Genomic DNA, 25,138 nt, shown 5'->3' on the forward strand with positions numbered 1-25,138 from the left:
GATTGTGTGGCCACCTCGCCGATCCATCAAGGAAGCGCGCTCTCTATGTCCAACACTGCGCATCATCGATCTGTGGGCATCTCCCGTTAACGCCGTTGGTCTTGTGTCTCAGGGCTTCCGCCACTACCTCGAAATCAATCATCAATAGCGTCGATCCCGTGAAATGGGTCCAGCACCTTCTCGAGGCGACTGTCCTCGATCGCAAGGTATCGGAATAAGTTTTTGCGAATTGCGCTGCAACGCATGCGATCACGTTGCTCCTTCTCTTGCTTCTATGGGCGGCCTTCCTTTCTCTCCTCCCGCACTAGGAGCCCGCAAAAGGAGTGTATGCCTACTCCAAACTGCCTTGGGCTCTTTGCTTTGTGTAGGCTTCTAAAGTTGCCGATCGTAAATGAATCCATTGAAGCAGCAGCTGACTGTATTTGTTTACGAGCTCCGACCATGCGATATCGAAGTCGTCCGATCGTGCAACAGATCGTGCTGCACAGATGACTGGATTCGAGATTTGCGCAGCGGGATAGCCGAAAACAGCCGCATTCCATGGCGCTCATAGAGGCGTGAGAGCTCACAATAAGCACCTGTGACGAGGCAGGTGCGGACCATGATTAGACAAAAGAGGAAGCCGCGGGGGGGGGGGGGGGGGGTAAATATACAGCACATAGCTCACCTAAATATGGCATTGCGTCCACCGCAAGGCTGTACGCAAGCGGTTCATCCTGGGGAGGAAACAGAGCCCGTAACTCGTCGTGGATGCCTCGGTAAAAACTCTCCCAGTCGTAAAAACCTCCGTGAGGAAAAAATAGATCCTGGGAGTAGGAAAAGAGCGCATCGTCGTATCAGGCACATCGGCTTTTCGGCGCAATCCTAGAGCGTGAACAAACTTCCAGTGTTTGTTTTCATCTAGGGATTTGGTAAATATATTCGCAACGTTGTCGTGCGTATTGATCTGAGTGACGTTAATTGTTTTCGCATTCTCTTGACGGATATAGGCATAGACTTTGGGCTCGATGTGCTTGGTTCTATCGCCTTTAATGAAGCCGTTGGCAATTTGGATGATGCATGCGGAGTTATCTTCGAATATCGTTGTTCGTTCATGGCTGAGGCCCTGGCTGAGGCCTAACGCCAAACATACAGTGCTGTACGCGTCTTGCTTTCCGAGGCAACACTTCCCAGAACACTTCCCATTGACTGCAGTTTCCCGGCTGAAGGATAATTACGGTGTGGGGGCGGGCACGGTGGCTCTTCGCATCCCAGGTACCGCTGGGACGTTATCGACGAGGATCACACCTTCCCGATGGACAGTTACAATTCCCGCTGGTGCGGGAAATCGCAGACGATCGCTGACTGATGCGCACGTCTCGGAGTGGAGAAGGGTCGCCGCTTTCGCGTGACAAGTCGAAGCGAACGATGGCAATAACCCAGCCAACATCTTTTTCGATCTTTATCTCCCAAGGAATCTGGACATCCATCACAATCTCTCATTCGCGTCGCACGCCGCCAGCTCGGTCGAAAGTCCCGGTCTCCCTCACGCATAGTACCGAAGTGGTATTTCGAGTACTACGGTATTCAGTATGTAACATATATACACTAATCGCGGCGCAAATGTGCACCCGTGGGAACCGCCTCCACCCAGCGCATTGTGAGCAGACTACATCCACCCTAGCTCCGTCCCTGTAAGAACTCTACCAATGGGCTCTCCTGTCGTCACCCCTGCGATCGGCTCCCCACCGCTCCCCTCCCATGCCACCCCCCCGGCCTCCCCTCCGGTTGGCAAATGCGTTAGCATATGGCTCATGTCGTCGAGTACCTCTGTCCCCACTACGAAATCCACCTTCATCTCGCCCACGCCCCGACCCAATGCCGAAGAACCTCGCACTATCTCTCCGCTCAGGATGCACCGCCCCAGGTCCTGCCATCCCTCCATGCTGGGGACCGTGTCCATTGCTCGCACCTCCAAACTGAGGCGGGCGTGCGAAGTACTGTGCCGGGTCTGTAAGGATGATGGATACCAAGACGCCGTCACCAATTTTGAAAGCGCTCTGCTCTAGTGTTTTCTGATCATCGTAAGTCGGTTTGAAGTTGAGCACGGCGCCGAGTTGGTGGACGCGGTATCGGGTGTCCTTGTTTACCGGTCGGACAACATTGTGAAAGGTGATAACTGCGTTGCGCTCAGCTGCTTCTGGGAACTCGGTAGTCAGGAGCGACGCAAGCTCACGGAGAGTCGCATTTTTCCTTGAAATGGGAACAAATTAGCCTCAGAAGAAGGGCTTGTGACGAGTCACACCTACAGGGATCCTCACCAAGTGTGAATCCTGTGTTCGTCTTTTTCCGGCACGCCGCCACGCTGAATATCGTCCGCATTGTATGCTTCTTTTGTATTCACATATAATCGCAAGAGGAACGGGCAAACCTAGGAATGTAGAAGATACGCGAAGTAGTGAATAGCTGCTTCGCAAAACTCCAGATCTCAATCAACCACCCACCTTCTCACGGTCGATTGGGGGACCATTTCGCCTGTAAGCCTTTCCCGTCGGGCCTGTTGTGCTTGGAGCGCTCTTCCCGCCTGACGCTGCGCCCTTCGCCCCTTCGTCATCCACTTTGCGCTCCAATTGTTTGTGCCTGAGATCTGCCCCATTTTCTCCACCTTCTTCGGCCTGATCGACGTCCATCGCTGCATTGTCCGCGACTGTCTTTTCCTGTGTCTCTGTAGGCGTTTCGGTCGTCATTGTGTCGGCGGTGTGGCTGGTGGCCAGATCCTGGATCGGTGAGGCAGAAGGATTCCTCGGTGTGTCGGGGCAGTGAATTTGGAGAATCCCTAATGGCCAACAAGACCCTGAGCCCTGATTTCGACTTCAAATTCCCCAGGGAAATCCAGATTAGAACACGGAGTGTGCAAGATGAGCGCAGGCTAATGTTTTTGTTTAGCGACGGTGCGAATGGCATTGACGGCCGTTTAAACATAAAATCCCCGGGAGCACCCTGTCAATTTAAAACTGCTGTCATCAGCTTGCAACTTGTGGCTTGATAGTTGTTCTCCGGCAGTTGGGCTCAGAACGCCATTGGTACTGTACGTAAACAATACCATCGCTATATCCAATTGTAGACGCATCACAAACACCAACTACAGTGGCCATCAGGGCCAGTCTGCGACTGCCATGTCAGGCCTGTCTATACAGATGGAGGGCTTGAGGCGTCAAGGCCGGCGTCAAAGCCCACATTTTCTGTTCGAGCTGGACGATGTCGTCTTCGACCCGGATGAAGTTGTGGCCGAAGATATCCAGCCTATATTCCGTAATATGCCCATCGACGACATATACCATACTGTCGAAGAGGAGGCCGAGGCCTTGGAAGAAAACTTTAGTCAATCGGTGGGAAACGCAGGGCGTTGCTGGGATACTTGGAAAGTTTCGAGAACATATGCTGACGGAGTTTATCTGCCGAATACAGGAGTCCGACGGTGAGGAAGGTCCTTCTGAAGTAGAAGAGACGGGTATCTCGAAGCAAGCAGAGATGGTAAGCGTCGGAATGCTTGGGAGTTGGGATGGGCACGGATATCAGGAAATGTAAAGTTTGCCTGAGGACTGATTGATTTTCGAATGACAGCCAGCGGAGCCGGCTAGTAGCGTTCATGCCAGCTTGAAGGTAGGTACACATTGCATATTGTGGCTTTCGGAAACATGTTCTTGACAATGTGCGTTCCAACCAGTATCTCTATGCTGCTGTAAACAAACTGGCACCACCTGGTCGCCTGGATGACATCAAAAGACTTCTTGATGAAGTCCGCCCGACGAAATCTAAATGGGTATGTCTCGTTTCCTTAGTCCCAGAGGGCTTCAAAAAGGGGACGCCATTGTGATGCTGATGATTATCTGTTCACCAAACGCACAGGCCAGTGATAATATCGGTCAAGAGAAGTTGTACTTCGCTTTAGAGAAAGTTTTGACCGACTTAAAAGCATATGAGGTAGTGGGCGACTGAGGTTGACTCTTTTAAGATCACTACCCCTGATCACTACCTGTGACCTCCAGGCACACTCTACACCGTTTCTGCACCCTGTCGACGAAAAATTAGCTCCTGACTACTACACCCGTAAGTTAACCTGTCGCGTCCTCTGAATCAGGCCCGAGCTCTTCTTAACCTCCTGGCTTCAATTAGTTATCAAACATCCCATGGATCTCGGCACAATGACTGTCAAGCTAGAGCAGCATAAATACGAATCCAAGGATGAATTCATATCTGATCTCAATCTCATATGGAACAACTGCCATACTTACAATGTCCATCCACCGGTGAGTTCTCTTGATCCGAAAGCGTTGTGCAAGTTTTACATAGTGGTGTAGCTCTAAAGCCATGCCTATAGGACAACATCTATCGCAAGCGCGCCAGCGCAATGCGGCGTAAAAGCACGGACTTGATGAAAAAGGTTCCGGACATTAAAATCATCAAGCTGAGTAGTGATGAGCACGACTCCGGCGACGAAGAAGGTAAATTCCATAGAACTGTCGTATCTTTGTGGTCGTGCGTTTCAGAGCGGACTCTGATTTCCCTCGTTTACGCCTGTCCTGTAGCCACGGAACAGGGTGATGTGACCATTGAACGGCCGTCTGCTGAGCCTGAGGACAATACGCCTTTTGAGCAGGATTGCCTGGTAAGTTTTGACTGGTGCGTGTGATCTCTTGAGGAACTCGCCCTGAGCCTCAAAACGCCTCGTAGGACGATAAAGCGCAGGACGGATTGAGTCTTTCCCCCCCGCCGTCTGAGACGGTCGCACTGGCTGTCCCTGCTGAGGCGTCTCTTCCTCGCGAGCCTTTGCTCGAAAGCATCGTTGAAGTTGCATCTGAACCAGAGAAAGCCAAAGAGAAAAAGATTAAAAGTGTCAAAGACGAAAAGTGGAAGAAAGTCGTCGCACCGCATGTTCGCGAGCAAGCTGTAAGTGTTTTGTAGTTGGGCGTTTCTTGAGATCCACACTCCTCTGACTGTCATTCCCGTCTTCAGGCAAAGCGAGCAGGCCTGCGACATCGTAAGTTTGAGGACATGCCTGCCATCGTCCCCGACCCTGATGCTTTGGCCCAGTCCCTCTATGACGAACAAAGTTTTATCCGCAAGTCTAAGACCTACGCACGCCCATTCTCGGAGCCCGTTGGCTTCGTAAACAAGTTTGGGCCTAACGGCCTAGACCTAGCACCACTCCCGCTGACAGGGCCTAACATACTGAAACATGTCCGCAAGCATCAAGTGGTAGTGCCGGTGCCAGTGACACGTCCAAGGGAACAAGAATTAGACAATAACGCAGAAGCGCGCGTCGGACGCACATTCCCAACTTCGAGTCTAAAACGACGGTCAGAAGAAGGCGCAACCGAGCACACAGCGAAGAAAGTGAGATTTACCGACCCCGCCTCGGGTGATACGCGATTCGCTGGCGACGGCACCTCGGAGGACTCACCCAAACGAAAGCAGGACGACTCAGATGGTGGTGAGGGCAGGGCAAAGAGACAGAAAGTCGTACATGTGCCTATCACCCCTGATGACTATCAATGGCATGCAAGCGATAATCAGGCGTCGCCAGACTCTGATGATGATACTGAGGATAGTGAATCTCCAGATGTTCCTTACAATATTGAGGATGATTTCATTTGGGAATATGAGGGGAGCTTCTTTCCTGAAAGGAACTTTCCGGGCGGAACATATCCTGGGATCTCACAGAAGCCGTTGGTGATTGGGAAGCAGATGATTGAGCCGGATGTTCTCTTTGAAGATCCTGGGTAAGGGTTCCGTAGTGAACGTCTCTTCGCTGCCTTCATTACACATTGTGAATCTGACACGAAGTCGTAGGGAATTGTATGCGAGGCTTCCGTCACTCTCTGACTTCCCGGAAGTCACCGAGCCCGATAAGGGAATACTGAACAATCGCATCGACAAGAACATCAAAGAGCTGAAGCGCGTGAAAGTTCTGCATGCCAAGATCCAATCTCATGAGGTACTCGACCATCCACCTCATTCATTTGATAAACAGCTTCTGTCTCACATTCGTCTTGTTGCAAACAGAGTGGACAGCCCCCGGACCCACCTAAGCCGTCGATCCCAAAGTATCACCCGCCTACCGACCTTTCGGAGCACCCATCGTTCCAGCTGAACTCGGAGGCAGCGGCGGATATCGCTAAGCAAGCCGTTGCGAAATTGCTCATGCATACTGGTTTTGACAGTAGGCATCCATCTGATTGTCTTGTCGCGTATGCAGCTCCAACGCTCACCCCCTCTCATCTGCAGCTACAACGGACAAAGCGCTTTCAACGCTCACAGATCTATTCACCGAACATCTTTGCAACCTGGGCAAGACGATTGCGTTGTACACTGAACAATTCGGAAAGCTAAAGTCTGATGAGGTAAGGGCGAATGAAATCTGCATGGCTATCACATTGGCAGCGATGCTTACATCTGTGTTGGGGCCACGCAGGAAATTTTGGGACATGTCTTGCAAGAGAATGGCGTCGCTCGAGCAGGTGTCTTGCATTCCTATGTTCATGATGTCGAGCGGCACGGACCGCGGTTGCGGACGTTGCGGAAGAAAATGGACTATGCTTATAAGGACGCCACTAAGGTGAGTATCTGCACCCCGTCTTTAAGGCCGCCTCTGAATCTCAACTAATACCGGACTTCCCATTTGCAGCCCAAACAGAAAGGTCCAGCAGATTATGATGTCGAAGCCGCGACAGACGATTTTGTCAGCGGGAACTTCCTTGGCGGTGACCTCGACATGCTGAACTTGAAAGAACTAGGTATCGAGGGCGTCACCAGCGTAAGTTCCCGAGCTGTCTACTCCTTCGAAGGATCATGCTGAGCATGCCTACCACCTTTCGATTACTCACCTGGGTCTTTTCGTGCACAGATTCCTCGCGAGCTTTGGAGGAAGATGGTGAAGAAGCGCCGGACATACAAGGCTAAGATCAAACGCAAGATAGTGCACAAGTACGTAGCAAATCAGATGAGAGTTCAGGGAGCCCGTACTTACCATTGTCCTTTCGTATTCATCTGATGCAGAGTGGAAGAGCCTGGTATGTCTCTCAACGTACTCGATACTGGTGGGTGTCATCAAACTAACGGTAGTTCTTGCTTTGCAAACAGCTGTCAAACACAAGCGACTGACCAACTTTCCCGACATCGAGGCGTGGAAGCCAGTTGACCCTGAGAAGGTTATTGGCCTCTTAAAGCCCTTCTATCACGAAAGGGTCGAGAGTGGCAAGATGGAAGAGGTTCGTTGCACTCGTCGTTACTTCCATCCTACTTTTAACTCACACGGAGGCTCGCTTTTAGGATACGCCTTCGGTTCGCCTGAACGCAAAGGAAGCCGTAGCACAACAGCCCGTCGGTCCAACGGTCAAGAAAGACGACCTAAACCAACCGTACGCCAAACGCATGGTCCTCTACGCGAAAGAAGGCCGCGCCAAACGCCCTGCACCCACATCGCAACCCGCAGCCGTGGCCGCTGCCACTAAGAGCAGCGCCGCGCCCATGGCAGCTGCCTCGTCCAGTGGCGCGAAGCGTAAGCGTGGGGCGGCGGAGATGGCTGCAGCCAAAGCGGCTAAGGAAGAAGAGAAAATACGTAAGGCGGCGCAGAAACAGGCCGAGAAGGAGGAGAAGCAAAGGTTGAAGGAGCAGGCAGCTAAGGAAAAGAAGGAAAAGCAGGCGGCTGCTAGGGCTGCGAAGGTGAGCTTTGTGTGAGTTTACGGGCTCGAAGGCACACATATCTGATTTCAATTTGACCACAGAGAAAGAAATCGTAGTCCCGTTAGTCAAAGCAAGACAAGGCATTGCAAGGCATATGGCATTTTTATGAAGGCTCACGAGTTTTTGGGTTTGAGCGTGCAACACGAGTAGGAGCTCTTTTGGACAGACACTGTTAGATGTAGCGTCAGCACATCGAATTTTTGGATGTAATGTAGGAACAATAAGGAATGCTGGATCATTGGTATTGGCAAGGAAGACCGAGAGAGCGCAATAAATTGAGATCTGAGAGCTACGGGCGGGGATATCCCTCGCGCGTGTCTTCGACTTGGTCGTTCTAGCAGTTTTTAACGCGGCAACCATGAGCCGACAAACAACTTCTGCCCATGGCTACTCGTACACAGGCCTGGCAGCTTTATCCGGCCTGGCAGGCGCCGTAGCCTCCGTCATGACAAAGCTCGCCGCCACGCCCGAAGTGTCTGCTGGCTCCGACGCGTCCCATCGTGTGTGTGTGCTGGTGATGGATGCTGTGCTGGCATTGGGGAGGAGAGAAGAAGGCGGGGTGGAGACGTGTGTTGCATTGGCTAAGAAGGTATGGTTTTTGCCGCTCGTTTTCGGAGGGAAGCTCCTAGATCTCTGCGCTGACTCCGCACCCTAACAGCTCACATTCACGCACAACCCTCTCACGTCCCTCACCGACCTCTTCGCCCCCAACTCCTTCCCTCACATCCTCCTAACCTTCCTCCTCCCCCGGACCATCTCCATCCTCCTCCTCATCGTCTCCAACATCGCCATGTGGACTGTCTTCACCCGCGCTCTCGCCCGCGCACCGTCGTCCGCGCACGTAACCGTGATCAACAACGCTATGCAGGCGGTCTGCGCTGGGATGTTTGGGTGGCTGATATTTGGCGAGCGGGTGAGGGCGGGGTGGTGGATAGGGATAGGGTGTATAGTTGCGGGATCGGTGCTGGTGCAGAGGGGCGGTGGGGGAAGGGCTGATGGTGCTGTCCCTGGGAAGGGGTCGCGAGATCGCAAGAAAGATAGATAGGGGTTATCGGGAAGCATGTGTGAAAGCCTGGTCGACGCATCAGGATCTGACACTACATATAGATGGATGCACCCGTGGGTCCACCGAGAGCGATCATCGTCCACATGCTTGCCCCGGCGCTCTCTTCATCTATCTTGACCCCTTGCCACGGCACATAGGTTCAGGAAGCTCTTCCAATTGGGAATGGAACAGATTGTCATGAAATGCCCTATGTCGCAGTCGGCTTTGAAGATTGTTGTTCAACGAGAAACGACGCAATATCAACGCTGCACACATCTCTCCATACTTCGTCGCCTCCGTCGAAAGTGTGACCTTTCCAGAAGAGGGAACGTCTTTCACATCGCACAAGCGCATGGCATCCCTTTCTGATCGGGGCTATGAGGGTCCCACGGCATCCCTCTGTTTGAAACTATGAGGGACCCCTCAGAAATGAAGATACTTCCCAAACTTTCTTGGTATCTTGCCCTACGTATTCCCAAACTCTTTCCACAAGACTGGAATCCGCAGATTCTACATACTCTATCCCAAGCTACCTACGCTCCCTATCCGACAAGTCCCATCCCCTCTATTTGGCCTCGCTCTTCTTGTCCTTCCTAGCCGTGCTAGAAATCGCCGCACCATACATCTTCGTGATCTCCGTCTCCACTTTCGGGTGGTAGAACCGGCGGTCGGTGTTGCGGAGAAGCGCGGTTGTGTTCCATCCGTAGTTCTGGCTGGTTGTTACTGGGAGTGGTGGGCGGGGAGCGTTGCTGGATTGGCGCATGTTGGCTGGTTCGGACATGAAGTAAGAACGTTGAACATGGGAGATGCAAGCAACGTTGTTCTCCATCAAAGGATATCTTACAGAGGTCCAAAGGCTTGTTCGCCACATCCTTCTCGATATCCTGAATGTTGATTCGATTGGGCTTCTCCGCTACCACGAGTCCTAGAAGATAGAAGTATTGGTACACTGATCACGCCGAAGCGGTTCTTCTCTCCTTTACGGATGTCCATGGTTCATACCTTTCTCAACAGTCGGCGTCAACAAGAAGCTCTCATAGACGCTATACCTTTGCATCTCCTTCCGGACCGTTTCGGCATGAATGGCGGATTTGAACACTTCATTTACTGGCTCAATTACTCCGGGCGCTCCTCCTGCGACGGCCGCAGGCATGGTTACTTGTCGGTATTTTGGAGGTGATATGGGAAGCGGAGTATCGGCTAGTCGGTGGGTAGTCGAAGCTGTTGTAGTCGACGAGAACAGAAATGGAAGCTATCACAGCGAGAGTTTCTGTGGGAGCGAGAGCTTCTGGATTAAGGTCTGCGGCCTAAAGGTTTTAGAAACGGCGCAGAAAATTAGCTCGAGTCAAAACGCTGTCGGGGATTTCAGAATGCCGTCAAAAAAGGGAAATTGAACGTGGCTTTTGACGGTGTCATTCTTGGTCGAGTTTTTCCAGGAGCTTTGAAGTTCGAACTCATACAGTGCCCCCTCCAAGCAAGGGCCTGACTTCATTTTCATAACAGCGCCTCTATTTCACATTCGCGCTTCTACCAGCATGCGCTTGACTGTTCCGAGAAGTTGTATGGAAATTGTGCGGTACACGTGCAAATGCAGCTGCTTCACCTTCTGCTAAATACGACCTCCTTCTCCCATCCGAGAATGCGGACAGCGCTATCAGTTTTGCCAATTTGCTCGCAGTTTCACGCTTGTAGCGCTTCATGGGTTCGGAGCGAATTCAGCTCGCTAATGGCATCCCCACATTATGTCTCGGTCCCCGGGGCAATGTGATTGAACGGACGTATTCGGCGAGTTGTTTCTCCGCAATCATCTGCACCGTACGTGTTATGGCCCATGTTTTGCATATGGGTTTGTCCATCAAGGAGGATGGCGGGCCGGGAAAGGTACGAATTTTTCGTTCGCGGCGCAGATTCGAAGTGAAGGCCAATCCGCCGATCAAGGCAGGAGCGGAAATTCGCTGAGAACGGTGCAACACAGCAGGTAACCAGGAGATAAAGGCCGCGGCACCGGTTGACATCCGCAGTTGACGGAATGCATAAAGGCGCTGAAGAATGAGTGCAAAGTTTCGGGTTGAAGGCGGTTCACAATCGTGTATTGCAGTGGGTTTATCTATGTATGGCGGGTAATGCGCATTCCAATGGCAACTGGAACAATAAATAGAACTATGTACAAGGTGATGATGGCGGCCAAAAGAGGATTATGGGGACCATTGATGCATCACGGATTTCAGCGAGGGCCTCCAAGAATGGTGCCCTTTCCAGAGGGTGCAATAACCATGCTCTCCACGGCCGCCTTTGTTTGCTTCTTCGCAGGCGGGGATGGAATTGCGGGCTCATCTTGAAGATCGCAACGGAAGAGAGAAGGGGAGACCAAAAATGGGAAATACAGAGTGATGGGATCCATGATGTTAGTCAAAGAACAACACATCGTAGAGACGTGTGCCATCCCACATCAACCCACCAAGTAGCATGGAAGACGTTTCATCGATTTCCATTGCGCCACTTCCAGACTTCTCGGCGATTCGCTGAACGGCCTAAGTGAACGAAACGATACGCTTAATTAGGATGTGCACAGAATTGCCGACTCTACGACATTGTAGATCTATGGAACTCGTTTCACTCACCACTTTGCTGGCAGTCCGCAATTGCCTGATCTTCTTCTTGCTTAACAACTTTGGCTTGATAACCGAGTTGTTCTTTCCCATCCGTCCCGCCTTCACAACCTGCACTTTCTTCTCCAGTTTCCTCACGTCGAGCACCACAGGAGCGCCAGCACTCTCTGCAGTGATCATAGCTCCCTCGTCGACGCTGTCCCCAAGCGTTTCCGCTTGCTCTTCCACGGCCTGATTGCAAAGGTCAATTGCCGCCAGAATGCTCTTGTTGGTCGAAGTGAGCAGACTCTTCGAGGTACGCTTGCCGGATATCTTGCGCAATTGATTTTGGCGGCGACCAAGCTTGGTGAGGTTCGTGCGAACCTTGTTGTACATATTCACCTACGAATTGAAAATACGAGTTGTCAATGCGTGCACATATTTTGCTGTTTCGACGACCTTCAAGACAAGACTCACCATTGTGATAGAGTTTAGAGGTTAGCGGCGAACGGGTCGCTGCTGAAAGGGGTTGAACGGAAGTGTCGAAGCAGTTGCTCCCGAATAGGTCGAGACGAAGAAGACGAATGCTAAGTTGGTCGAGTCGTTGTGCTCTACCCGCTTTGGTTCCGAGGTTCACTTCGGTAATGTTGGTAGCGCAAGTTGAGGGTCGAGAGGATCAAGTGGGAAAGCAAAAACTGGATCTGCATTGGATCTGCAGCGCAAAAACAGTGACAAAATATTGAAAAGGCATCACGTGATTGACACACTAGGAGAGACTTTAAATGTGTGCTACCTTTTTTACGGCCGGCACGGTGACATCTGTGACAAAATCGCGTGGGAAAAAACGACCCCGCGTACTGTACAGTACAGTACTTCGAACTCCGGAATCTTGCAACATCCCCGACACTAATTGTAAACAAAATTCACAATGCTAGAATCGTCAGCGGCTCGGGTGAGTCTGTCAGTGTAGGTCTTTCCATCCAGCGGCCTTCTCACCTCATAATTTATCGTTAGTCGCGCGACCGAACTAACCAAGGGACGAATGGTCGCGGCGGTGCGAATGTTCCCGACCCTCCTCCGAGTCTAGCCGCAACTACGGAGCGTATGTTCAATATGCTTACCTCGCTACTTTACGATCTCGACGGAGTTCCATCTTCTTCTCTATAGTTCTTCGGAAGTTGAAGCGACAGAATCATGACTTTGTCCGGTGCGTGACGCTGAACTCTGCGGAGGGCAAACACGTATTCATAGCGTGCACGCTTTACAGTGCCAACGCTCGGCAGGCGTTGCGGATACGTGATCTGGAGAACGACAGATCCGCGGCAGCAGTGAGCAACTTCTGCAGCCTTCTTCAGTTTGCCGAGGTCTGAGATTGAGATTGCGTCTGTGGTTGTAGTCGGCGAAATTTGAGCTCCAAAGCGAGGTTGTGCAGCTCACCGCTGAGAATGAAATGCTCAAGGCGCAATTAAAAGATCTGAAGGATGTCCGGAAGAAGGAAGACATGGAGAAGCTTCAGGTTTGCACCTTCGCAACGTGAATGGCTTTGTCCGGGCCGGAATGAACTGTGGAACTCAAGGCTATCAGGACGACTGTGGCTGGACTGGAATCGACCGCGGAGGCACTCTGCCTGCAAGTACGGATGGCTCAGGTTGAGATTGACCTCTGTCTAACTCGTAAGGCGGAATGCTATTCTGGAGGAGAGCCGGCAAAGCCGGACTTCCGGTAACAATGGATACCTGACGCATATCTTCTCCATCGCTTCCTGAAGAGGACCACGGCGAATCGGCAGCTCATGGACAGGGCCGGTCGCCCGGAAAGTCGCCGGCGGAACGCCATGAATTAGTGGTACGGTGGGGACAAGCCATCGGTTTCCATCCCTCTGGTCTAAGCTAACCTATCTCCTATAGCCATCCAATCCGCGGAGCCCTAGCAAATCGCCAAATACAGGACTGAATGCAGCGGCTACGTGGGATTCGCCAAAGAGGTCGGTCAAGATCAATGCAAAATCAGTACCACATTTGAGGTCACTCGGCAAACCGAACTGGGTACCGGCTCCGCACATTGGCTCGATTGGAGAGGATGGGGAAGAGCCCGAGAATCCCAAACCTGGAAACGAGGAAGTCAAGCGACATGGTATGCTGCTGGATGGAGCTTGCTAACGAAATTTTGGCTTTATTCACAATTTCTTTTGCGCCTCAGACAGCGCAAACGACAAGCAAAACAAGCGGGACTTAGCGCAAATGACAACCAAAAGAAAAGCCTTACAGGCAATCTCACCGAATCGGTTCTACGCTTCGCCTGCAACACGATCCACGACTCGCGCTTTCGTTTCCGAACCGAAGACTTCCGGACTGGGGTTACAATCCCCGCCGCAGGAATCGCGAAGTCCGGAAGGTATGACTTCGGTACATCTTTTCGGTGTTGTTGCATCTCAAACTGACGTCCAGCGCAGGACGTGGCCGGAGACGCGTTCAAGCGAAGAGCTATGCACTGCCAAGTTTGCGAATGTGAGAACGAAACGAGTGCAAAAAAACTCCTAGCGAAGTGTTTTACTGATTGACTTTTAACGGATTCTCTACTCTATTCGGCACACAGTAAAATGAGACAAGGTATGTGAACACGAAAGAGAGCCTTCATAGGCTGCAGAACACCTTGCTTCCCATTTATCTTGTACAGGCGATGGCGTAACACCCATTGGCGGCGCAATAGCAAGTGCAACGACCGGACCGAAACGCGCGAAGGCAAAACGTACCCCAGCAAAGAAAAAGCTGCCCGCAGGTGTAACGACCGTCTCCGTACCGCTCTTATTCAACATGGAGACTCGAAACAGGACAACGTCACCTTTACCGCCGACACCACCCAAGGATACAGCCCTCTAGGAGAATATTTGACAGTTGTAGTTTTGTTGTGTTCAGGGCTTGGCTCATTCGGGGGATTTTCATTCCTATTAGAACGTCCTTCTTGGCCTAGCACCGTGACGGATGGGTTTATCACGACCATCCGTGCTTATGAAACTTGGAGGAGCGCGTGAGAAAGGGCGTACTTATATCGAATGGAGCGGTTTTATGTAATTGGAAAGACTGTATTTCGGGTCTGAATCATATTGTATTTGTGTTAACACCTCACACCGGATTGTTGGACTATCTCGTACTACATATGTATCATCAACAAGAACTTCCCGAACATCGACTATATACAGTACAAACGTTGTCAATACATTCACAGAACAACACACAATTTCCCCATCCCGCACATATCGCGCCGTCCGCCTGCCACCCCTCAAAAAAGCAAGACCTTCATCAACACAAACTCACCAAAAACCGCTAACAGTTCACAGCAACTCCTCACCATCATCATCCTCCCCCTCCACATCCCAGTCCACCCCTTCCACATCCGCCTCCGCCGCATTCCTCAGCTCCTCCAACCCCGCTACCCTCTCTAAATACGCGGGGTCCTGCACCGCCTTCACCACAAACTCCACCCCCTCTTTCGCATACGCTCCCAACACCCGCGCCGAGCACGCAGGACAATTGTCAAACGCCTGCGACACAAACGGCAGGATCGCGAAATGTGACAAGAATCCGCGGAGTTGATGCGGGGTCGTACCCAGCGGCGTACGGGTGAGGTCGTCCGTGGAGGTATCGTTGATCGGGTGGGCGGAGGAAGATGTCGGGGGTGGCGGCGCTGGGCAAGCAGCGCCTAGAGGGTGGTTGAGGAGGGAGACGAGCAGTTCGACGGCGGTGGACGAGGCGAGGGAGGAGATTCCGGGGCGGGTGACGGTGCATTGTTGGTCGAGCGTGCGGTCGTGGAGGGAGTCGGTGGGGCCGACGACATCGGTGCAGAAGTAGCAGCCGAGGTGGGGTGGTGGGGTAGTGTCGCTTAGGGGGGTGTTTATTAGGGTTGTTGTTGGGGAAGGGGTTGGGGACTTGGCAGAGACGCGCACGCCGTGGCGCATGACCATGAATGTGTCGAAGCCTAGGGCGGCGTTTATGACGATTTTGTTCATGCTTGAGGCGAGAAGTGTTGGCAGCCAGCGGCTCTCACGGCTGTCGGTGAGGAGGAAGATGGCGTCGTGGGATGCAATGAGGTCCCGGAGAATCTCAATGTCCTTCACGAGCGCAGCTCGTCCTGGGTCCTGACCACCACCATCTGCGCCAGCGCTTGGTGATGACGCCGGGTGGTAGTGACCCGGCATAGGGATATTGAAGCTATGCGCACTCGCATTCACTCCCGGGAACACTTTCTTCAGATTGTCAGCGGCGGCCACCGCTTTGGTCTTTCCGCCATCCAAGCAGTCCGCAAACTCGAAGAGCGGCTGTCTCACAGGATTCGAGAATGATACCTTGCCGTTATCCACAAACGTGATGGTGCGAACGCCCCACGCCATCAAACATCTTGCAACATGGCATCCCAGTGTCCCAGAGCCGAGCAAGAGGCACTTGGTGACGGATATCTTCTCCAGCTGGAGTGTGGGAAGGATGCGCCATCTCATCAGTTTGAGATTGAGATCTACGGCCGTGTCAGCTAGCTTGGCGGGATCCATCAGCGGCGCGAGGTCGGCGATGCGTGGCCCTAGCTTTCCGGCGGGGTTCTTCTCCCATCCGACTGATTTGGGTGTAACATTTGGATCTGCGTCAAGGCTGCTAGGCGGAATCGTGATGTCGCATACGATAGAGTTCAACTCGAGGCTGGACCGGAGGCCTTCGCGATAACAAATGACGGTTACTTTCTTCACTTTCCAACGCTGGGTGAGCAGTAGAAGAAAGTTCCGCAAGGGCCAACCAGGATTGTCCGTGAGCCCAGACGGATCTACAAAGCCGACGACTGGATTCGCTTGTCCAGCATTGACCCGTTCCCATTCCTTCAACTCGTATAATTTGATGTCATCGCCACTATCCCCCGAATCTCCGACTAAAAAGAAATTGAGGGGCTTTGCTCGATGTTGCTCACGCAAGGCCTCGATCTTTTGCTTGCTGAAGACCTCATCCAGTGGCCGAGGGGCCGCATCCAATAGGTACGGCTCGGTCGGCAGCAATGCCGGGAACCCAAACCAGTACGTGTACTTGTATTTCTTCAAATCGGCAAATGTAAGCAACACGAAACGAGTAAGCAGCGCCGGATCCTCCACGGCGCGCCCAGATACGATGTCCTCCCATATCTGCCGCGCTGCATTCTGGAAGGCCTCGTTCTTGTCGAGATTCTTGAACTCTTCTATCGTATTTGTGTTTTGAAGTGTTCCCGGGGCGGTACATGTCGCAGCGGGTGTGATGTCATCTTGGCCCTGGGCGTCAAACGAACGCGCACTTACAGACAGCCGAGCGACGGAAACGGGGCGAGCGGATGCTTCACTCCCAGCTTCACCCCTCCTCGATATTGTAATGGGCTGAATCGATGAATAACACCCTCGGACATCTTTTGGTGCGTCGTCGAGACGGTACACTTCGATTTTGTTTCTGGAGAGCGCATGCCAAAAGGTTGGGTCTACCGCGCTGCTAAAACTTTGGAACTGGAGGATCATTTTGCGGAGGGACGAGCCTCGTTCGTCAGACGGGAAGGTGTATGATACTGGAGAGATACTTGTCTGTCCTCACGTTCGTACTGTAGAAACGGAGGATACTTGGTGAGAAGCAGGTGAGATGCCGGGTGAGATGGGGTGAAACTCACCAACGCAACGGTTTTGGTCGAACGCGTGGCATCCGAGGGCTCTGATGAGGGTCTATATCTACAGATGTCCGGCCAGCACCTCTCTCCTCTCTCTCTCAGCATTTCACTGGCTTGCTTCTGTGAGCGGTTAACTTGCAGATCTGATAGCATTGAGAACTCGGGACACCGTGAAGGAACCGAGTCTTCCCGACCAGAGGGAGCTCAAAGAGCTCAACCGAACAATGTCCCATGTCACTGGTACCGCTAGACTACGGAAGCTCCGACAGCGACAGTGAAGCCGATGGGAAGGCCGTAACCCAGAACGCACTCGACAAAACAGAGGTGGGCGTTACCCTCTCGAACGTGCTCACAACTCACATCTGGACCCCGGAGTTCAGTGTGAAGAACGTCACCTTCCACGATGAACACGAAGTTCCTTGTCAAACCACAACCGTCAGAGTCCGCCAACTCCTTGACGCCGACTACGGGAGCTATATCTGGCCCTCGGCGTTAGTCCTCGCAGCTTACATCCATCACTGCCGGCATCGTTTCGCTGGTACCAGGGTCATTGAGCTTGGATGTGGGACAGGACTGCCTGGCTTACTTGCTGCCAAAGTTGGGGCAGCGCAGGTCCTTTTGACCGATGCGCCGATATTTGCACATGTGTTGGATAACGCAAACGTGGCAGTAACTATGAATGGACTGGATGGAGTATGTGACGTCCAAGGGGTGCCTTGGGGTGTATTTCCTCCCTTGCCGCCTGCGCCGGCAAGCACAATGGCCAATAGTGTCATGGACAGTATCTTGGAAGAGGAGAGCCCAAGATCAGAACATTCATTCGACTTCATAATCGGTGCAGACGTGTTTTACGAACCAGCAAGCTTCGACGATCTCCTGGCGACAGTTGCCTACATTCTGATGCACAGTCTGAGCACTGCTGAGTTCATCACGGCGTACCAAGAGCGTAGCTCGCGACGAACGATACAACACCTGTTGGACAAATGGGGCCTGACCGCCCGGATCGTGGACAAGGTCGATTTTGGGGGATGGGGAAGCTCATGGAGTATTGATGGGCAAACGGACTCGATCCCTCCCGAAATTGGGAGCGTCATACTATTGATTATAAGCAGAGTCACGCCGTATTGAAGATCCCTCTCTGTATCACACTATTTACGACTGCATATAAGTTATTGCCGGAAGTACGGGGCAACCACACGCCGAGATTGCTGTAGACGACGTGGATTATGCCCCGCCTCGTGAACATCCACTTCTCCTTTCGGACCTTGTCAGGAACCGCGCCTTCCCGCCACCCGAAATGGCAGAACTAGTTGAACGACAGGCCCGCGCCTGCGCGCCACCCACTCTACATATGTACCATAGTTTTCCAGTTGTCACATTTCACCGCATTCGGCAATAATCACAGGCAACTAAGCACGTGCGGAAAAACATGAGGGCGACGATCGGAAGTTGGAAATTTGTTAAACTAGCAGCTTACCTTCGGTCGGTTTTGGGGCCCGGTTGGCACGTTTTCGATCTTCCGCAATGTCAGAAGCCCATCAACCAGCCGCCCAAACACGACGTGTTTTCCGTCCAAGAAGTCGCACTTGGCGCATGTTATGAAAAACTGGAGCCAGTTGTAGGTTAGTTCGAAGGTAACAAAGGTAACCGGTGTGGTCAAACATCCCCACCTGCGATCCGTTGGTATTTGGTCCGCTGTTTGCCTGCAAACCAAGTCGTCAGTCGAATGCGCGCCATCCGAGGAAGAATGCGATCTGAAATGATACCATCGACAGGAGTCCTGGTCCACTGTGCTTTAACGTAAAGTTCTCATCCTCGAACTTGTCACCGTATATGCTCAAAGAGCCGCTTCCATCACCCTACTCGGATATGACTTAGCATTGGATATTCACCACAAACCGCGACTCGGTTTTACGGCATTGGGGATATCTCACCTTCAAGAAGTCTCCCCCTTGCGCCATGAAGTCTGATTCATGGCAAAGCATCAGTCGCCGCCATCTGCATCAAGTGCACTTCCGTTTTCCCTCTCTTTACCTTTGATGATCCTGCGAGATGGACTCGGTTAGGTGTCTCAAGATCTCGACAGAGTACATCAGCTATCTCTTACCGATGAAAGTGACATCCTTTGTAGCCCTGAGGTACCCCGTTCTTCCTATAAGAACGCATTCCGTCAGCCGTCGCGATCCCTAAACAACAATCGCAACAACTTCCCCGCTCCCATGGTCGGAGTCGGGAGCCTCTTACTTGTATTCCCCGGTACACAGTTGCCGGAAGTTCTCTGCCGTCCGTGGGACCACGTCTTTGAAAAGCTCCATCTTCAGACGCCCAACTAGAAGGTAATCGTATCGAAGAGTCGTCAGTCACGCCCATTGCGGTGTGGTCCAACTTTGCCCTCCCTTTCCACGCACCTGGTTGACCACCTGCATTGACATGAGAGGGGCAGTGTCAGAAACCCTGAGTCAGAAGTCCAAACCTAGATGCTGCTAATAGAACCATCCCCCTCCCCCAACCCCCCGGCACTGCAGTGTTACGCACCAATTGTAACGTCGAAGAACACCTGCAAGGTTGCATACCAAGATCAATAAGCTGTCCCAACGAGAAAAAGACCGACCGAACAGACTTACTATGGGGTTTTCGCGAGACATTGTAGGTAAATCAGTATAAGCCTAGTCCACAGTGCACACAGTAGGGGCAGGTGTGTAAGTGCAATCGTCGTCGGAGCCCAGCGTAACTCCAGGAAATGTGACCGAAATGTCAAATGTTGTATGTACGCGACATGATGCATTTCCCATTCGGAGGTGAACCCACGAGCAACATTGAACAAGCTTATTCCAGTCGACGTGCCGGACTTACAGCCAGGTGGCTTCAACTCGTCATTCTGGGCTATGATAGGAACGCCTCGCTCGTCGCAAATGGCTCCGGCACAGGTGGCAGAGGTCCATATCAACGGACACCAGGACCTCAAAATCGACACAGCTGTGGTGAGATAGTGTGGCTTTTCGTTACGATGCATTCATAAAGACTGAGTGTGCTTCGATAAAAACGAAAGAATCCCGAGAAAGCCACGCAGCGAATAGAGGATATGGAGCAACCACAGCAGAATGGGAAGGAGGAGGAGACAAAACCCAAGCGCATTGACACGATTGCGTTGAAGAAGCAGCTGGCTGTGGCTTTGGGAGAGCGTGGGGACGAGTATTGGACGAAGCTGAAGGATTTTGTCGCGGGGAAGTGCAATAGAGCAGAGTTTGATGTGGTGGCTAGGGAGATTTTGAATAAACATAAAGGTATGGATGGGCGGACCATGAGAAATTGGGGCGGAAGGACACATCGGTGGATGCCTTCGATTTCGTTCATCCGTCACCGATTGATAACTGACAGCACATCATCCATCCACAGTATTACTGCATAACCGACTGATAATGGCCATCCTCTTCAACGTATACCGGGCCACCCCAATACCCACCGACGTCCATCCACATAAAGAGTTCTACGTGCCACCGGATCCATCAACCGTGAAACTAAAACGAGAGTCGGCAGTGCAACTACCCAAGTATGCATCTGCGCCCGATCCAGATGCATGGCCGGAGTACTGGGTGACGCGGAAACGGAAAGCGGCGGATGACATGACGATACCGGATTGGAAGACCAAAGTGCGGCGGAGGGAAGTCATGTCGTTCGGGATTTCCGAGAGGCAACGGATTAAGAACTTGGTACCGGTAAGGGAACCAAATGTCGGCTGCCGCGGTTTGTTCAGTATCGAGTCTGCTCACAGTGTTTGCACGGTATTACAGAAGAACACAAACATGATCAGCGACCCAAAGACTGTCCCACTCCCGACGCGATACCCCAAGGAAGTAGAGTTGCCATTACATGAAACGATACCCAACCCTGCCGCAATTCCATCAGGTACGCAGAATGCGCGGCCTTACTTGCTGCCCACACGTTTCAAACTGACGCCTCCCCGTCTTTCCACTTCAGAACCATCGCAATTCCCGCCATTATGTCAAGATCAGGGATCATTACCTACATTCGACAACCTACGCGAGCTTATGACTTTGGGTGCCAAGATCGAGGGCCTGGCAGAGGGCATCGAGTCAGATGACTGCGTCAAGCTCATCGATGGCGCGTTACGGGTATGTGGTACGCCGGGTTCTTGCATCCGGATAAGATTCTCTAATGCCTCTTGCCAGACGTTTATCATGAACCAACTATCCACCATCCTCCGCACAACCCTCTCCAGCCCTTCTTCAAGTTCCGCATCATCCACAAGTCCAAAGGGCGAGTCTTCAACATCATCAGTGAATGCGGCGCCGCTGCTCCCAGCAGACGACGACCGGCCGCCCACATATATACCGTTATCACATGTTCTGTTCACATCGCGCTTACGGCCCTCGGTATTCGCACGATCGATACCGCTATTGGAGGAAGCAACGGCGATGATGGACGAGTTTGAGGGAACGATTGAGGAGAAGGTCGGGGATATCAGTCGGGCCGCACACGGTGAATGGGTCGCGCCGTGAGTGCTCCCGATCCCGACGAGTGCGCATTCACCCTCATGACGCCAATGCGTGCCACATGGGACACCTGAAGCATATCATTATGGACGCACTGCAGTGCACGAGGGCCCCTACAATTTTGGTTCCCTTTTGAGGGCAACACCTCTTCGCCCCCCCATGGCGCGGGCAAGTGGACAAAACACATTTTGGGTGATTGGAGTCGTCACAGAAATGGGTCATTTGTCCGCGAAACAGCTACCCGCCCCTACAATTATGTACATAGTCGCTCAGATTGACAGTTACAGGCATCTCCGCTACACCACACATTTTCGTCCAACAACTGCCCCGTTTTCTACTCGAAGACGACGTTGGACTGTCGTTGCACAATCCCCCTTCCCTAAAACGACAATACAATATATCACGCGTTCTGGCGTATTCGTCCGCATGCTTCACATGTCCATGTTTGTCTGCTAGGTCCATGTTTCCGTGCATGTGCTGTTTTTAGGCGCAGGTCTTTGGCGCTGTCAGTACGAGCTGGGGAAGGGTCTTCGGTTATCGCCGGCGATGCTTTTGTCAATCCTCCTTTTGTTCCCTCCGTGGCTGGCTCAGGTTCATGAGAGCCGGCTAGAGCGGATGGCATGAATCGGCCCCGGCAGCCATCCTTGCGGCACAGCAACGCGCTGAGATCGGTCAGCGTCCGCGGAGGCGTCGTGGCATCCGCTTCGAATTCGCATCGCACACATGCACACTTGAAGAAAAACATGTCGTTGAGCGCCATGCGTCGTCTCTCCACTGCCGACCGTCCCTCTCCATCCCCAGCGGCATCAGTATCAGCCTCGTCCAGCTCAATGTACGAAATCACCGCCTCATCTCCGCGCTTGATGTCTCGCGTAGCGTAGAATATCAACTCAGTATAATCCACCATTTTCTCCTGCCCTCCGGATGCTTTGACCGTCCCCGCACTCGACTCCAAGCAAGTGTTTGTGATATGTCCGACATTCGGCAAGCACGAGTGGTTGAAGAACACAGCTCTGGGGTACAGCGCCAACGCGTAACCCTGCCGGGGAACGGTGGGACCCTGATATGCGAATGTGTAGAGCCCGAAGGAGTTGCATTCTTCTTTGCAGATGAGCGTGAGTAGCGACTTGTACAGCGCCGAGTGTTGCGGTGAATTCGAAGCGGCCGCATTTGGCGGCGGTGATTTTGGGTTCGGCACATCTTGCGTTTCAGGCGCCCACAATAACGAGTCCTCGACATCCGATGGGAATTTAAATCCTGGTAGCAGATGCCCCTGCACAAAGTGCAACAAATGTCCGGCAACGACATGAAACCTCTTGACCGCCTCGGCGGAGAACGACGACGCGTTGGAACAGAGCGCCCAGACATCCTCAAACCGCATCGTCTCCTCCGCTTCCCTCGCAGATGTATCATCTTTCACATCATGCTCCTCACCCTTCACCTCCCACGCCCTTCCAATGAGCACCCTCACAAGCAGCCACAGGTAATCCCTCTCATACTCCGTCAATGCGCCGTCATCGTCATTCTTCGTCGTCGCCCCCAACTCCGCCAAAAACGCGCATTCGAACCGATGGAATTTCAGAAAGTCCCGGTCGGCGCAGGTAGACGTACAATAGGATGCTACGCAACAAGTAACACAGCTGACCGGCAGCGGTTGCCGTTCTCGTTCAGGCGAAGCGGAATGTGACTGCTCTTGATGCGTGATCTTTGGCGGTTTCAGACAATGCGCGCAGACGAACGTTCTGGAGCCGCAGTCTGCAAATAAGAGGATATCCCCCGTCAAAGTCAGCTAAATCTCCCAACGTAACCACATCTATGATTATGACCCAAGACACCCCGCCGCGATCGTGATAGAATGACTGTGCACATACCGGGAATCGCAGCATAAGGTTTCGTTCTCAACACTACGTCGCCCGCGCTGACATCTTCGTTCAGAAGGAAGCTGCGGCCTTTGTGTGGCAGGGCGGTGATATCGAGGAGAGGTGGACGGTTGCCCATTGTAGTTCTGGTTAGTGTTGTTCTTGGGGGCGGAAGTGCGTGGGAAAGGGCAGTTTGGAGTGTGGATCTGGAAGGATCTGGGGGAGGACGCAAATATCGGACGCGTGCAATATCGGTCGAAGCATGGGCCCTTTTCAACAACCATTCCAGCGTGCACCAACACCATCATAATGATGAATCAAAACTATGTATGTTAAAGGCATGTATTTACATCAGTAGCATGTGCAGACATGAGTATTAGGTCACACGGATGGAGCGAAAGGAAAGAACCAAAGAAACCCCTTCACTTGTTGAAATTGTCCAACGGACTTTCCTTCTCGGCCAGCGCCCAAATCTCATCCACCTTCTCCACGACCTCCTTGCTCAACGGACCCTTCTTCAGCGCCGCCACTGTCTCCCTCAACTGGGTCAGCTTGCTCGCTCCGACGATAATCGCGTCGCCCTTATCCTCCCTCAAGGCCGAGTTGTGAGCCACCCAGCGGTACGCGAGCTCCGCTTTGGGGATGCCGGTGGAGTTGGAAAGCTCGTCCCAGATTTGTAAAGCTTTGATCAGGCTGGGCTTGTTGTAGAGTGCATGGTACTGCTTTCCCACACCGGAGGTTGGGTCCCATCTTCCTGTGCTTGCCTCCAGGATCTGCTGCGGGGATTTGGTGAGGAATCCGCCGGAGACGGGGGAATATGCGTAAAAGGCGATGTTATGTTTGCGGAGGATAGGGAAGAGTTCGCTTTCTTGTCTTCGCGCGATAGCAGAGTAGCTCCCTTGGTAGACTGTTGGGGCGACAAAGTTGTGCTCTTTTGCGATGCGAACAACATCTTCGACTTCGGAGGGGAGGAAGTTGGAGAGGCCGAAACGCTTGAAAACGTCGGCTTTGTGAAGGGTGTCGATGCCGGCGAGGGTTTCCTCAAGGGGAACGCGGCGCTCGGGGGCGTGAATGTAGTAGATATCAACCTGGGAGAGAAGAGGTGTCAGTCAAGTTTGGAGCGGGCGGGACGGGAAGATCATCATCTCATCACCAACCTGCTCAGTCTTCAGCTTCTTCAAGCTCTCCTTCCCCGCCTGGATTACGCCATCCTTGGTGGCGGGCTCAGGCTTGAATCCCGCGCCGATTTTGGTATCGATCACGAACCGTTTGGCGGCGCCGGCCTCGCCGAGAAGCTCCTCACTTTTTCCGTATATTTCCGCAGTATCGATGTTCTTGACTCCCAACTCTTCAAGAGCGTCCAGGACCTCTACGACTTCAGCGACGGTGGTGATAGAGTCGGGGCCGTTGAAGGCGCTGGTTCCCCAGAAGGCGGCTCCTCCATAAACGATCTTTACCATGGTGATGGGACTAGGATTAGAGTGCCGTAGTTTGACTCAATCAACGACCTAGGTTTGTGGGTTGCGGGCGAGGGAGGGGAGAGTTCACCTCCTCTTATATAGGCTTTTCTCGTGCATCGAGATGGAGTGTGCGAGCAGGTTGCACAGTGCAGCCTCTGCAGAACAATTTACACGTGGAAGTCGGAACTCCGTCGGACGTGATGATTAATCCAAATGTTGCGCAATCTGTCACTCCATGTCACATGACCCCTCCCAACTACGAGTGCCGGAGAAGGTATATGTATGG

The 25,138-nt window shown here is 52.6% G+C and overlaps 11 protein-coding genes across 11 annotated transcripts; 5 read left to right on the forward strand and 6 right to left on the reverse strand.

Annotated features, from left to right (window-relative positions):
• Positions 1-1,536: 1,536 nt before the first annotated feature.
• On the reverse strand, positions 1,537-3,012 carry EV422DRAFT_295495 (Sin3 associated polypeptide p18-domain-containing protein). The gene is made up of 3 exons (XM_053066054.1): positions 2,484-3,012; positions 2,301-2,410; positions 1,537-2,232 (listed from the first exon to the last, which is right to left on the reverse strand). Exons 1-3 carry the CDS (start codon positions 2,724-2,726, stop codon positions 1,683-1,685), a joined length of 903 nt encoding a protein of 300 aa, XP_052921266.1. The 5' UTR covers positions 2,727-3,012; the 3' UTR covers positions 1,537-1,682.
• A 34-nt stretch (positions 3,013-3,046) lies between these two features.
• On the forward strand, positions 3,047-7,977 carry EV422DRAFT_546195 (uncharacterized protein). The gene is made up of 21 exons (XM_053071517.1): positions 3,047-3,368; positions 3,448-3,513; positions 3,604-3,642; positions 3,707-3,802; positions 3,889-3,963; positions 4,029-4,089; positions 4,156-4,289; positions 4,361-4,484; positions 4,569-4,648; positions 4,714-4,929; positions 4,996-5,762; positions 5,833-5,977; positions 6,046-6,202; positions 6,268-6,383; positions 6,455-6,598; positions 6,668-6,796; positions 6,887-6,966; positions 7,039-7,052; positions 7,123-7,250; positions 7,312-7,704; positions 7,767-7,977. The coding sequence occupies exons 1-21, from the start codon at positions 3,156-3,158 to the stop codon at positions 7,779-7,781; spliced, it is 3,192 nt and encodes a 1,063-aa protein (XP_052921267.1). The 5' UTR covers positions 3,047-3,155; the 3' UTR covers positions 7,782-7,977.
• A 66-nt stretch (positions 7,978-8,043) lies between these two features.
• On the forward strand, positions 8,044-9,016 carry EV422DRAFT_546200 (uncharacterized protein). Its single transcript, XM_053071518.1, has 2 exons — positions 8,044-8,314; positions 8,384-9,016. The coding sequence occupies exons 1-2, from the start codon at positions 8,084-8,086 to the stop codon at positions 8,768-8,770; spliced, it is 618 nt and encodes a 205-aa protein (XP_052921268.1). The 5' UTR covers positions 8,044-8,083; the 3' UTR covers positions 8,771-9,016.
• Positions 9,017-10,166, reverse strand: EV422DRAFT_546203 (FAM183A and FAM183B related-domain-containing protein). The gene is made up of 3 exons (XM_053071519.1): positions 9,773-10,166; positions 9,615-9,695; positions 9,017-9,538 (listed from the first exon to the last, which is right to left on the reverse strand). Exons 1-3 carry the CDS (start codon positions 9,921-9,923, stop codon positions 9,336-9,338), a joined length of 435 nt encoding a protein of 144 aa, XP_052921269.1. The 5' UTR covers positions 9,924-10,166; the 3' UTR covers positions 9,017-9,335.
• A 2,054-nt stretch (positions 10,167-12,220) lies between these two features.
• Positions 12,221-14,435, forward strand: EV422DRAFT_546211 (uncharacterized protein). The gene is made up of 12 exons (XM_053071520.1): positions 12,221-12,310; positions 12,373-12,460; positions 12,526-12,565; positions 12,626-12,686; positions 12,755-12,874; positions 12,935-13,031; positions 13,127-13,203; positions 13,266-13,491; positions 13,558-13,752; positions 13,811-13,865; positions 13,954-13,967; positions 14,035-14,435. Exons 1-12 carry the CDS (start codon positions 12,287-12,289, stop codon positions 14,235-14,237), a joined length of 1,200 nt encoding a protein of 399 aa, XP_052921270.1. The 5' UTR covers positions 12,221-12,286; the 3' UTR covers positions 14,238-14,435.
• On the reverse strand, positions 14,436-17,045 carry EV422DRAFT_546234 (uncharacterized protein). Its single transcript, XM_053071521.1, has 2 exons — positions 17,023-17,045; positions 14,436-16,956 (listed from the first exon to the last, which is right to left on the reverse strand). The coding sequence occupies exon 2, from the start codon at positions 16,874-16,876 to the stop codon at positions 14,690-14,692; it is 2,187 nt and encodes a 728-aa protein (XP_052921271.1). The 5' UTR covers positions 16,877-16,956; positions 17,023-17,045; the 3' UTR covers positions 14,436-14,689.
• Positions 17,046-17,478: 433 nt separating this feature from the next.
• Positions 17,479-18,012, forward strand: EV422DRAFT_489527 (uncharacterized protein; the record flags this gene model as incomplete). Its single annotated transcript, XM_053067445.1, has 1 exon — positions 17,479-18,012. A coding segment is annotated over one exon (534 nt), but the record flags the coding sequence as incomplete, so codon positions are not given.
• A 257-nt stretch (positions 18,013-18,269) lies between these two features.
• Positions 18,270-19,807, reverse strand: EV422DRAFT_295726 (cyclophilin-like domain-containing protein). Its single transcript, XM_053066056.1, has 11 exons — positions 19,644-19,807; positions 19,555-19,576; positions 19,428-19,439; positions 19,264-19,348; positions 19,127-19,171; positions 19,054-19,064; positions 18,954-18,985; positions 18,786-18,878; positions 18,690-18,722; positions 18,497-18,625; positions 18,270-18,428 (listed from the first exon to the last, which is right to left on the reverse strand). The coding sequence occupies exons 1-11, from the start codon at positions 19,662-19,664 to the stop codon at positions 18,393-18,395; spliced, it is 519 nt and encodes a 172-aa protein (XP_052921273.1). The 5' UTR covers positions 19,665-19,807; the 3' UTR covers positions 18,270-18,392.
• On the forward strand, positions 19,644-21,556 carry EV422DRAFT_295806 (transcriptional regulator of RNA polII, SAGA, subunit-domain-containing protein). The gene is made up of 6 exons (XM_053066057.1): positions 19,644-20,000; positions 20,069-20,303; positions 20,416-20,735; positions 20,811-20,925; positions 20,998-21,152; positions 21,210-21,556. Exons 1-6 carry the CDS (start codon positions 19,905-19,907, stop codon positions 21,537-21,539), a joined length of 1,251 nt encoding a protein of 416 aa, XP_052921274.1. The 5' UTR covers positions 19,644-19,904; the 3' UTR covers positions 21,540-21,556.
• A 288-nt stretch (positions 21,557-21,844) lies between these two features.
• EV422DRAFT_295821 (uncharacterized protein) lies at positions 21,845-23,672 on the reverse strand. The gene is made up of 2 exons (XM_053066058.1): positions 23,405-23,672; positions 21,845-23,288 (listed from the first exon to the last, which is right to left on the reverse strand). The coding sequence occupies exons 1-2, from the start codon at positions 23,529-23,531 to the stop codon at positions 21,934-21,936; spliced, it is 1,482 nt and encodes a 493-aa protein (XP_052921275.1). The 5' UTR covers positions 23,532-23,672; the 3' UTR covers positions 21,845-21,933.
• EV422DRAFT_623532 (NADP-dependent oxidoreductase domain-containing protein) lies at positions 23,663-24,984 on the reverse strand. Its single transcript, XM_053074226.1, has 2 exons — positions 24,550-24,984; positions 23,663-24,480 (listed from the first exon to the last, which is right to left on the reverse strand). The coding sequence occupies exons 1-2, from the start codon at positions 24,850-24,852 to the stop codon at positions 23,815-23,817; spliced, it is 969 nt and encodes a 322-aa protein (XP_052921276.1). The 5' UTR covers positions 24,853-24,984; the 3' UTR covers positions 23,663-23,814.
• Between the last annotated feature and the right edge of the window lie 154 nt (positions 24,985-25,138).

This window comes from Fimicolochytrium jonesii (assembly GCF_025526975.1).
Source record: "Fimicolochytrium jonesii strain JEL569 chromosome Unknown EV422scaffold_38, whole genome shotgun sequence".
Classification (NCBI taxonomy): domain Eukaryota; kingdom Fungi; phylum Chytridiomycota; class Chytridiomycetes; order Spizellomycetales; family Powellomycetaceae; genus Fimicolochytrium; species Fimicolochytrium jonesii.

Coding starts and splice junctions, on each gene's coding strand:
- EV422DRAFT_295495 (XM_053066054.1), bottom strand. CDS start 2,726: ATGACGACCGAAACGCCTACAGAGACACAGGAAAAGACAGTCGCGGAC. Junction 2,411..2,483: donor CCCCAATCGACCGTGAGAAG/GTGGGTGGTTGA, acceptor CTACATTCCTAG/GTTTGCCCGTTCCTCTTGCG. Junction 2,233..2,300: donor GAACACAGGATTCACACTTG/GTGAGGATCCCT, acceptor TCCCATTTCAAG/GAAAAATGCGACTCTCCGTG.
- EV422DRAFT_546195 (XM_053071517.1), top strand. CDS start 3,156: ATGTCAGGCCTGTCTATACAGATGGAGGGCTTGAGGCGTCAAGGCCGG. Junction 3,643..3,706: donor GCGTTCATGCCAGCTTGAAG/GTAGGTACACAT, acceptor CGTTCCAACCAG/TATCTCTATGCTGCTGTAAA. Junction 4,649..4,713: donor CTTTTGAGCAGGATTGCCTG/GTAAGTTTTGAC, acceptor AACGCCTCGTAG/GACGATAAAGCGCAGGACGG.
- EV422DRAFT_546200 (XM_053071518.1), top strand. CDS start 8,084: ATGAGCCGACAAACAACTTCTGCCCATGGCTACTCGTACACAGGCCTG. Junction 8,315..8,383: donor GTGTTGCATTGGCTAAGAAG/GTATGGTTTTTG, acceptor GCACCCTAACAG/CTCACATTCACGCACAACCC.
- EV422DRAFT_546203 (XM_053071519.1), bottom strand. CDS start 9,923: ATGCCTGCGGCCGTCGCAGGAGGAGCGCCCGGAGTAATTGAGCCAGTA. Junction 9,696..9,772: donor GACGCCGACTGTTGAGAAAG/GTATGAACCATG, acceptor TCTATCTTCTAG/GACTCGTGGTAGCGGAGAAG. Junction 9,539..9,614: donor GAACAAGCCTTTGGACCTCT/GTAAGATATCCT, acceptor TGTCCGAACCAG/CCAACATGCGCCAATCCAGC.
- EV422DRAFT_546211 (XM_053071520.1), top strand. CDS start 12,287: ATGCTAGAATCGTCAGCGGCTCGG. Junction 13,204..13,265: donor CGGAACGCCATGAATTAGTG/GTACGGTGGGGA, acceptor TATCTCCTATAG/CCATCCAATCCGCGGAGCCC. Junction 13,753..13,810: donor GGAATCGCGAAGTCCGGAAG/GTATGACTTCGG, acceptor CGTCCAGCGCAG/GACGTGGCCGGAGACGCGTT.
- EV422DRAFT_546234 (XM_053071521.1), bottom strand. CDS start 16,876: ATGATCCTCCAGTTCCAAAGTTTTAGCAGCGCGGTAGACCCAACCTTT.
- EV422DRAFT_295726 (XM_053066056.1), bottom strand. CDS start 19,664: ATGTCTCGCGAAAACCCCATA. Junction 18,626..18,689: donor CAAATACCAACGGATCGCAG/GTGGGGATGTTT, acceptor AACTGGCTCCAG/TTTTTCATAACATGCGCCAA. Junction 18,429..18,496: donor GGCCCCAAAACCGACCGAAG/GTAAGCTGCTAG, acceptor GCACGTGCTTAG/TTGCCTGTGATTATTGCCGA.
- EV422DRAFT_295806 (XM_053066057.1), top strand. CDS start 19,905: ATGATAGGAACGCCTCGCTCGTCGCAAATGGCTCCGGCACAGGTGGCA. Junction 20,304..20,415: donor GATTTTGAATAAACATAAAG/GTATGGATGGGC, acceptor ATCCATCCACAG/TATTACTGCATAACCGACTG. Junction 21,153..21,209: donor TCATCGATGGCGCGTTACGG/GTATGTGGTACG, acceptor GCCTCTTGCCAG/ACGTTTATCATGAACCAACT.
- EV422DRAFT_295821 (XM_053066058.1), bottom strand. CDS start 23,531: ATGGGCAACCGTCCACCTCTCCTCGATATCACCGCCCTGCCACACAAA. Junction 23,289..23,404: donor ACCTTATGCTGCGATTCCCG/GTATGTGCACAG, acceptor TCTTATTTGCAG/ACTGCGGCTCCAGAACGTTC.
- EV422DRAFT_623532 (XM_053074226.1), bottom strand. CDS start 24,852: ATGGTAAAGATCGTTTATGGAGGAGCCGCCTTCTGGGGAACCAGCGCC. Junction 24,481..24,549: donor AGAAGCTGAAGACTGAGCAG/GTTGGTGATGAG, acceptor CTTCTCTCCCAG/GTTGATATCTACTACATTCA.